General features: G+C 38.2%; 1 protein-coding gene across 6 annotated transcripts in view; it reads right to left on the bottom strand.

Annotated features, from left to right (window-relative positions):
- The window catches only part of LOC122560178 (receptor-type tyrosine-protein phosphatase T-like), a 1,397,629-nt gene that overhangs the window by 322,511 nt on the left and 1,064,879 nt on the right, over positions 1-10,239 (bottom strand). For 4 of the 6 annotated variants that reach the window (XM_043710562.1, XM_043710557.1, XM_043710558.1 and 1 more), the window contains exons 13-14: positions 3,262-3,298; positions 2,370-2,417 (exon numbers count right to left, since the gene is read on the bottom strand). In XM_043710562.1, coding sequence (XP_043566497.1) covers positions 2,370-2,417; positions 3,262-3,298 — 85 coding nt within the window. The remainder of the gene's footprint in view (positions 1-2,369; positions 2,418-3,261; positions 3,299-10,239) is intronic. The other 2 variants (XM_043710561.1, XM_043710560.1) reach the window with 1 other exon arrangement.

Genomic DNA, 10,239 nt, shown 5'->3' on the forward strand with positions numbered 1-10,239 from the left:
TTTAATGCCTCATATTATGGCAAGAATGATAACTAATGGGTTCTTTTTTGCTTATTTACCTCTATTTCCTAACTACTGACTCCATGTTCCTTTATGTTTCCTTTCATTTTCTAATTTGTAGGAGACATTGGAAGTTCATTGCTCTATCACTCAGAAAACAGAATGTACTGCTAATTGAGTTTTCTAAATATAAATTTGCAAGTTGGCCAAATTTCATGACCTTCAATTGTTGCAAAAAATAAACAAGCTTAGTACAATTTTGCCCCTTAAACCAAGAGAGAATAAGTTGATTTCAGTTAAAGAGACTCTGAGTGGGATAAGACCATCAAGAAAGATAGGCGGAAGTGCTTACTGCAGATGCTGGAGATTACAGTCAAGATTAGATTAGTGCTGGAAAAGCACAGCAAGTCAGGAACATTTTGCCCAAAATTTCGATTTTCCTGCTCCTTGGATGCTGCCTGACCTGCTATGCTTTTCTGTCAAGAAAGATGCCAGCTCAGGTTAATGTGGTCATGTACTGCAATAACACAGAAGAGAATCTTTCAAGATTTCAGCAAATGTCATAAGTTTCCATTTTGCCTGTGCCTTGAATTGAGGTATATTTTGAATAAAGGAGCAAGTTTTAAAAATTCTTTCACGAAACATGGGCATTGCTAAGCAAGACCAGCATTTCATGCCCATCCTAAACTGTTTTTTGAACTGAGTGGCTTGTGAGGACATTTCAGGGAGCAGTTAAAAGTCCATCACATTCTTGGTAAGATTGGAATAACATGTGAGCCAGACCGGTGCAGCTTTAAATTGCAGGTTTATTAATTTAAATAAAATTCCACTAGCTACCATTGTGGGGTCTGTAACCATGCCATCAGAGCATTAACCGAGGCCTCTGGTTGCTAGTCCAGTGACATTACCACCATGCCACTCAATTGATCTTGATCAGCATTAAGTACCTTCCAGAGATAGCCTGGCAACATCTTTTTATTAAATGGCATCAAAACATTTCTGCCCTTAAATATATCACCTTTTGAAGTGATATGTATAAATGAATGTCTGATATCCAAATAAACATTTCATCTGTGTGAAATTCTAGACACAGATTTAGATGGCCGTAACATTAAATGTCAAGAAGCATTTATATCACACACGCATTCAATATAACTGGATGGTTTTCTAAAAACACTATGCTCTTAATGCTTGTATTCTATGATTTCTAGCTGCAGTTTCAGAGTTTTATGAGTTAAATGTATAAACCAAGAAGAACATTGAAATGAATAAACAGTAAAGCATGGTGGAGAAGTGGATGCCCATACCTGAATTCTTAAAATGAATGAAGCTTTGTCCTTCAATTTGAAAAGCCTATCTATCCTTAAATGTCAGAACGCCAATGTCATTTACTCAGCACACTATATTTGACAGTCACAAAGTGACAGTGGGTATAGTTACACAGGTCATAGAGTCATAGAGCTATACAGCAGGGAAACAGATCCTTCAGTCCAAGTTGTCCATGCCGACCAGATATCCCAACCCAATCTAGTCCCGCCTGCCTGTACCCGGCCCATATCCCTCCAAACCCCTCCTATTCATATATCCATCCAGATGCCTTTTAAATGTTGCAATTGTACTAGCCTCTAGCACTTCCTCTCGCAGTTCATTCCATACACGCACCATTCTCTGTGTGAAAAAGTTGCCCCTTAGGTCCCTTTAAAATCTTTCCTCTCTCACCCTAAACCTATGCCCTCTAGTTCTGGGCTCCCCCTCCCCAGGGAAAAGATTTTGTCTGTTTATCCTATCCATGTCCCTCATGATATTGTAAACCTCTATAAGGTCACCCGTCAGCCTCCGACGCTCCAGCGAAAACAGCCCTAGCCTATTCAACCTCTCCTTATAGCTCAAATCCTCCAACCCTTGCAATATCCTTGTAAATCTTTTCTGAACCCTTTCAAGTTTCACAACATCTTTCCGATAGGAAGGAGTCACAGCACTGGCATTTCAGCCAAGTTGCCTTCATTCACTTAGATATTGAATATTGGTGAGACTGAATTTATAGGTGGTACATTGAAGTTCAATCTGGCCTGCAGACAATGTTCACACACCTGCACTTTCCAACAAGGCCACTTTTCAGGAGGAATAAGGTCCGACTGTAGTACATTGACTATTCAGTACTGAACCTGACATCTCTTTGACCTCCTTGATTCATAACCAAATCTTCCAGTGTACTTATCTACTGCGCTGTCAGCAGAGCCTTTATTTGTAGGCCAAAATATTTCCTTCAACGCAAAACATTCACTAAAGCTGTAAATAACATTTCAAAACAACAATTTGCATAGGATTGGAGAAGAATTAACATTTTTGACTTGACAGTAGATAATCACCTGCACTTGGGATGACAAGTATGTATGGTGTAGTTATCTGTATCCTACCTATTACCGTTAAGACAAAGGAAAAGTTCCAGGTCAGCATGCATGAGAAGAAAAAGAAAGAAGCGAGTCTACCAAGAAAAAACATCCTTTGATAATATCTTAAACCCCCATTCTACAAAATAAAACTGGAAACCCCAAGAGAAATGAATAATTATTTCAGATTAAAGTTTTAATGATACCTCAATCTCCAATTTTAATTCAAAAAGAATAAATTATAATAGTTGGTTTTAATACAAATATACTTCTGTTATTTTGCCTTCAGTTTGCTTAATAAAGTGTCAACACTGTGTCTCACTTCTAAAGAGAGATAAGTGACATTCATGAACAGGCAACATTTAAATAATCTGTGCAACAGAAAAATATCGCATGGAAAGTAGTCTATGCAAAGAAATGGTAGCTTAAAATGATTGAATAGGTTTCCATTTGCATTTCACATCATTAAATGCAACTAGTATGATAATGAAACCTATAAATTAAATAGAGCTAAATGTTTAGAAATAAACAGTTGACATCTGGATGCAGGCTTTTAAATTTCTAGACAATTACTATTGTTAAATCATGCACAAAAATGACAATACAATGAGACCAGCAACTCAATGTAAAACAAATAGTTTATATAGATTATATGATCCATAAATGCTGAAGATAGCAGGCAATGTAATCACAAAATAAATTCATGCAGGATACTAACATGCCATTTAAACAACCAATTTATTCAAGCACTGATTGAGAATTTTTTTCTCCACATGTCTTTCAAGCATGGTGGAAAGGTGTTTTCTTGCTATGTGCGATGCTAGTTATTGGCTTTGAATAATGCAAACAAAACAGAATGATATTCTCTTACCTTTAGTTGCCAGTCTTAAACAGCTGATTTTGGTCTCCTGCAAAGAATGAGAAAGAAGATATGTCCTTGTTACACTAACAGATTAATTACTGATTAGTGGAATTATATCAATGCAACATTGGTTGAAATTACATAAATTGTATAATTTATATGAACAATCGGGACTTTGGCACCAAAGACACAATTTCTAATTTTGCGAATGAGAACAAATTTGGAAGATTGCCAATACCGTCGAGGACTTCAACAAGGATGACATAAACTAGCAGACCGGGCAAATAATTGGGAAATGATGTTCAACATGGTTACCGAACAAAAGAACAAGGAGATCTCAGAATACAAATAAAAAACATTGCACCACATGTCAGCAAGGCCATAACATCCAGTAAACCAAGAAATATGCTTTATTTCTCTAGCGATAGAATTGAAATGTAGGGAAGTTCGAATAAATTTGTATCAACCCTTGGTACGACCACAATGAGAATAATTTCTTGTCACCAAATCTTTTTTAAAAATTGAGGAACTGGTAAGGATGCAGAAATGACATACAAGAATGAAACTAGAAAACTACACTGGAAAAGGATCTTGAAAGTAGATAGATCAGAGGTCACCTAATAGAGGTGTTTAAAATTGAGATAGGTTTTGTTTGGAATTATATGGGAGAATGCTTTCTCCCGTGGGGAACAGCATTGATCAAAGACATCAATATAAAATAGTCATGAGGGAATCCAGTTGCAAATTCTGAGAAAATCTGTTTATCTGAAGAGCAGTGAAAACTAACTATTGCAGGAAGTAATTGAGACCAATCATGTCGGTACATTCAAAGGGAAAGTGGACAAACACATGATGCTTAAATAAAGCAGAAACACCAACATGTACTGAATGGTATGTCTCTGTGCCAGTTGCCATATGTATGACAAAATAAATTACATTCTGAAACACTGCCTGATTATGTTGGTTCAAGGAAGACTTTACCTTCATTGATAGGTCAATGCGGTCAAGTAGGAATTTGAATGGAAAATTTATTTCACAAAACTAGTGCAATTTGCAGTCCAATTCCTAATTATGTCCAAAGTGAATACTCTATCCATAACTGGATGTAGGTTTGCTCGCTGAGCTGTAAGGTTCGTTTTCAGACATTTCGTCACCATACTGGTAACATCAGAAGGCTATAGAATTTACAGCCTCCAGATGAAGCCTCTACCCATTACTGTCAAGCTTGAAATCACATAATGATTTTTGATTTACCTCATCTTTATATGTATTCTTTGCATTGATCTTTGATCTCATTTTCTCAGTCAGAAAATGCTACCAATATATTAAATACATTTTAACCACCATTGTTAGTATCAAGCTATTCCAGCTAAAGTACGGTGTTACAGAAGTGAAGCTCCCTCAATATGTTTCAGCCATAATATCAGAGAAGCCTTTCGGTTTAATACATTTTTTTATGAATTCCCGTACGGCTCATTTCTGTGGCATCTCTGAATGAGAGTGACAACGTTGTTTAATTTGTGCTCTTTTATGCCCAATTTACACAAGAAACTAAATTAAAGATATCTACATTTGTGCACATTGGATTCTGAAAAGTGGCTTGAGAGATTTTGATTCCACCAAACTAAGTCTGAATTGAAATTGTGTTCTCAAAAGTAAAAGCTATTTATATTGTAATGCTCAGAGCAAAGATATTGTGAAATTTACATTGACTTATTTTGGATTTTCAATTTTTGGAGAACAGCAGATGCTACTTAATTTGGAGCTAACATATCATGTGCCAACAGAGATTTAGCTGTTAACCATGGGATATTTTGTAACATGAGCAACAAATGTATTGTATAGATAAGACTCCACAGATAGACAACATTTCCCAATGGCTAAATGAGATACCAATCATGACAACAACCTAGAAAGATACTGGGTACAATCCTCAAGCTGTCCTATCCAATCACTGAGAGACTCCTAAACAGAAGGAAGACCTCTTCAATATGTTAATCTGTAGACCAACATAACTTGAAGGATTCCATGACAAAATAAGTTACCAATAAGCAAGGCAGTCGCCAAGGTTTTCAGTGGCCCCAGTACTTTTTGTTTCCTTCCGACGTAACCTTTTGAGTGCCAGGATCAGAAGTGCTTCCACTGTCTATATACTCCCAGTGATTGTGGTCTCTCTCCTAAGTGCCTGCTCCATTTTCCCTTCTAGAACCTACTTGAGGACTGCTGCTGATGAAGCAAGCAGCACAAATTTCAATGCTGAAGAAGTGAAAACTGCCAGGTGAGCCTGGGGCCTTTCTGAGCCAGTCCAAACTACTTTTGACATTCTAGTCTTCAATTGAAACTGTGTGGTATCAGATAATAGTTTGCAACTAAGACTATTCATCATTGAATAACCTCATGTAATTCTCACATAGTGGTTGCCCTATCAGGGAAATGCACTTTCAACACGCAAACATTGACAAAAATTCCCTATGTCTTCCATTCTCCTCAACTCAGGGTCCTCCTCCCTAATGTTGATGAGGCCCTTGTTTGTACACATTTTATTCGGAATTATGGGACCTTGTTTTCTCCTATACCAGGCTCCACATTTAGTCGATCATTCTCAGCCATTTCCATCCCTGGCACAATGCCTCCATCAAACAACCATTTCTTTCCACTTACATCATTACAAGTGGAACATGCCTGTATGACACCATTGGGCACTCTTCAATTACTCCCAAAATTCTATAGCCTTCTGTTGCAAGTCCAAGTGATATAACATCCACCCCTTCACCTCTTTCCATCTCATTGTTGAGAGACCCCAAATACTCCTTTCAGTAAAAGCTTTATTTCTTAATCTGGGACTGAAATCCCACCTAAATCAGAAGTGGTCATTCTGAAGATCTTCTGGAGAAAGGTAAGCAGGTGAAATGTGGAGCGGAAAGACAACTGGGAAATGGGTGGGCAGAGGGCTTACAGCATGGTAAGGAGGTGGCTTTCTGTGTGGACCCTCACTGCATGATCCCTTAATTAAGTCCATGCCTCAAGGAAATCTGGGAGGGTCTGCTGAGCAGTCTCCCCAGAGATAATTGCTTTGACCAATGGAAGAATGACAAAGTCTTTAAGTGACTATTCAAAGGCATCTACTGACCACAGGGTGGCAGAGCCCTGATGAGCACTGATGCTCTGGACTTAACCAGGGAGGGAAAGCAGGAGGTGACAGAAACTCTATGCTGCACCCTCCCATCCAATCATAGACCCCATCCCCACCTCCAGAGTGGGTGGAGAGAGCAGGATGGGGCTGATTAAATTCTGCACATCAATTCAATTTGCTTTCAATTTAGAATATTGATTTTTTTATTCACAATGTGTAACAATAGAGAGGCTGAACACAGATTGGGTGACTAGTGCAGATACCACTGATTAATGTAACATCACTATGGCTCATGCAGTTTAATTTCAATTAATGAAATCTGGAGTATTAAGCTAGTGTCAATTATGGTGACCAGGAAGCTCTCCGATTCTTCTAAAAATGCATCTGGTTCAGTAATATCCTTTACGGAAGGAAATTTGATATCCTTACCAAGGTTTGACCGACATGTGATGAAGACCCATAACAACGCAGCTGGCATTTACCTGCCCTCTGAAATGGCTTAGCAAGCCACTGAGTTCAAAAGTAATTATGGATGGGCAACAGCTTCTCACCTTCCTACGATCCCGTTAAAGAACACAAGCAGTCCTGGAAGCCTGGACCTTATCTTCTAATCACTTGTAATTTGAAATCTCTATCCCATTCGTATCCTAAGCTTACTACATTTAGCCAACGGCACATCTTGCAGTTCAGATCAAAGATCAACCCTAAACAATAACTGTGTTCCTCTCTATAATAGCCTGCCCTGCTGAGCATTTCCTACAATTTCTGTTTTTACCTGAGATTTCCAGCATTCACAGCATTTCGCTTTTGTGAAAATTTCAGTTGATTTTAATAACTTCCCAAAGTAACGATGTTTTAAGTCAGATTTTCAAGCAGTCTTCATGCAAACGGAGTTAATTTGGAGGCAAACTACTGGCTTAAATTATTAAACATAGAAAAAAATAGCAAACATAATTTATAACTGAATCTCATTTTATAATCTTTGGCTGGAGAAAAGAAACTGGAACAAAGGAAGAAAACGAAAAAAAAGAAAACCGGAGTTCAGTTAATTTGCAAATCCCACGCCATTTTTTTTTTCTTAAGAATCTATAATCCTGTAACATCCATCCTTTGCATTTGAAAGCTACTCAAAGAATATATAATTATAAGCTGACACGGTGATTTTTGCACACTGCACTTTACTAGCAACAGTATTAAGCAAAGTCTCTAATTGTTTAATTATTGTTACAAATGCATCACTGTTACACCTGCTTGGTTATTTTCCAACCGCATTGTCCAAATTAAGTGATTAAAATTACATACTGGCAGTTTGCTCCCTGATTGCTCCACGCTTTTCCAAAGCCAAGAGCATTTGAAAATAGTTCAGCTTTGTACAAAACATCTTATCCTTTCTTGTCACGTGATGCCATTTAAAATAACACTGTTCAGGTGATGTACCTCTTTTATATTTTGATTATGTAGCAACATGAAGTAGAATTTAATTGTATAAGACAAAAATCCCAATTTCTTGTAATGTAGAATGTACTTTTATTTAATTTTACACGCTGTGGCATTCAGTTTAAGGGTAAATGATAGATTCTGCTTTGCAAATGCTCAAATACTTACCAAATCTTTCCAAAAAAAATGATTGCTTCACATAGGCAAGCAGCTTAACTCAATAGTGACAATTTTCAGAGATAATGGGGAAGGTATTGTGCACATTTTGAAAGCTGCCTCAACTATGTTATTACTTCTCTTTGTTGTAGTTGATTTTCATGTAGTTTTGCAGAACAGGGGCAAGGGGTCATCAAAATACCTGAAAGCTGCTATAATATACTGCTAATCTAACTGCCAGCTTTCTCAACAAACTGTATGACTTCCATTTTAACCAGTTACATTTCAAATCAATGCTTTGCCAACTTGATTTTTTGGATGCAATACAAGGCATATGAAAATCCAAAAATCTTCTGGGACTTAGCTGGCATGTTTGATATATAATTGCAACTAAGACACTGTGGGTTCAGGACATAGCAAATCTCCATGAAAAGAGAAAGATGACACTGAATACAGGTATAATATTTGTGAAGCATATGCAGCAATTGGAATTGGCAAGGCTATACAATTTTCAGGATTTGATTTAACCGGTGACCTATGGTTGTCAAAGAGGCTCTCTGCTGCAATTGGCTCGTTTAGGCTCCATGGAAACCTTATCTGACTTCTGTGTAGAGTATTCCAATCATCAGCACACCCCTGGAAACGTGTCAGCTGGTTAGGAAATGTTTGTGGGACTCAGAGGCATTAGAATGCTCTTCAAAACCCCTCCCAACAAATACCTTACCCGTCTCCAATATTCCTGCTAAACATGATTAACTCAGCATCTCAATGCCAGGGAAAAGAATGGGACTAACACAAACTGTGCATCGCTGCATGTAAAACCACAATTGTAAATTGCAATTGTCTGGGATCTTGAATCACATTTTTCATCAGCTTTCCCAACAATTTGGGCAGGAATAGGCAAAGAAAGATTGGGCAAAAAAATCCTTAGGGGATTGTCCTTCACTGGGTGCTCATATCTCAGGTGAAACCAAGTGGCTGGCGGCTGTAAATCTTAAATAAAAGCTAAGTACATCAAAAACATGCACAACATCAGACTTTGAAAACAGTAAAATACCGAAGTAAATGTTCCCCCCAAAACACGTTGGGATGCTTGAAATCACAATGAGTCAACAATTAGTTATATTGAAGCTCTATGTCGAATTTGTCATCCAGCCCCAGTGGCAGAGTACGAAATCCAACCGAAGGATGAATGTTTGGAGTTAAGCTACATTACAGCACAAAATTATGGGCAAGCCATCATTGGACATCAAGATTTCACTGTGAAACCTTGCAAGTACAGCTGAACCAGTGAGAAATTTAAAAGTGCTGTCCTTTTGGAGACAAAGTGAAGTTGATACAGTGTTGTAAACAGTGTGTTTGCTTTGTACCACAACTAGTTTATCTAGTTTGTCTCCAAACAACAAGCAAACATTTTGGAACAGTTTGACAAGCAAGCATTCTCACCAGCAAGAAAGAGAATTGGAGTGGCAGTAAACCCCAACATTAAAGGAGCTCTGCTGTTGTGGTTAAAAGCAGTTGGAGGAGAGAACATTCCCATCTCCGGTTTATTCCTATATATGAGAGAGGTGTATTCCAGCAACGAGTCTTGGTTACAAGGAGTTCATTTGGAGGTGAAACGAGGTTGCACAGAGGCTTCTCTAAAGCTTTCTCGAAGCTCTACTTCAAACAAATTTGTCAGCAGACAGTGGTGAGATGATTTATTGCAATTGTACCATATTAAATATACAACATGTGTATGTATTATTGTCTCACCTTTCTCTTTCTGGCTCTGATTTTTCTATTGTGTGATTGAAACATTTTCTATTTTTGTACAGGATTGTAGGGATTGGAACCAGCTGGATCTTGTTGACTATCAGATCCTTGATTGAAGTTGTTAACCTGGGCCTATCAGGATGTCCTGGCTGACCAATATAAACAGGAGATTGGTGATCCGTGCGCTTGTGGTGCAACGGTAGCGCGTCTAACTCCAGATCAGAAGGTTGCGTGTTCGAATCCCGTCAGGCTCACTGACGTTAACTTCTTGTGGTGCAACGGTAGCGCGTCTGACTCCAGATCAGAAGGTTGCGTGTTCGAATCACGTCAGGCTCACTGACGTCAACTTTCTCCATTTCAAATCAAGAAAGGAGTACTTCACTCCGGATATCTGTTGAGCCAAATCTTCTTAGCCACCCGGGTGTTTTCCTATCTTCCTGGTGGTGGAAATTGAATAAAAGATTGGTGCACTTTGTGTCTTTCACTGTGTCTCACACCTGCACACA

Source organism: Chiloscyllium plagiosum, chromosome 20 (assembly GCF_004010195.1).
Source record: "Chiloscyllium plagiosum isolate BGI_BamShark_2017 chromosome 20, ASM401019v2, whole genome shotgun sequence".
In the NCBI taxonomy this organism is placed as follows: Eukaryota; Metazoa; Chordata; class Chondrichthyes; order Orectolobiformes; family Hemiscylliidae; genus Chiloscyllium; species Chiloscyllium plagiosum.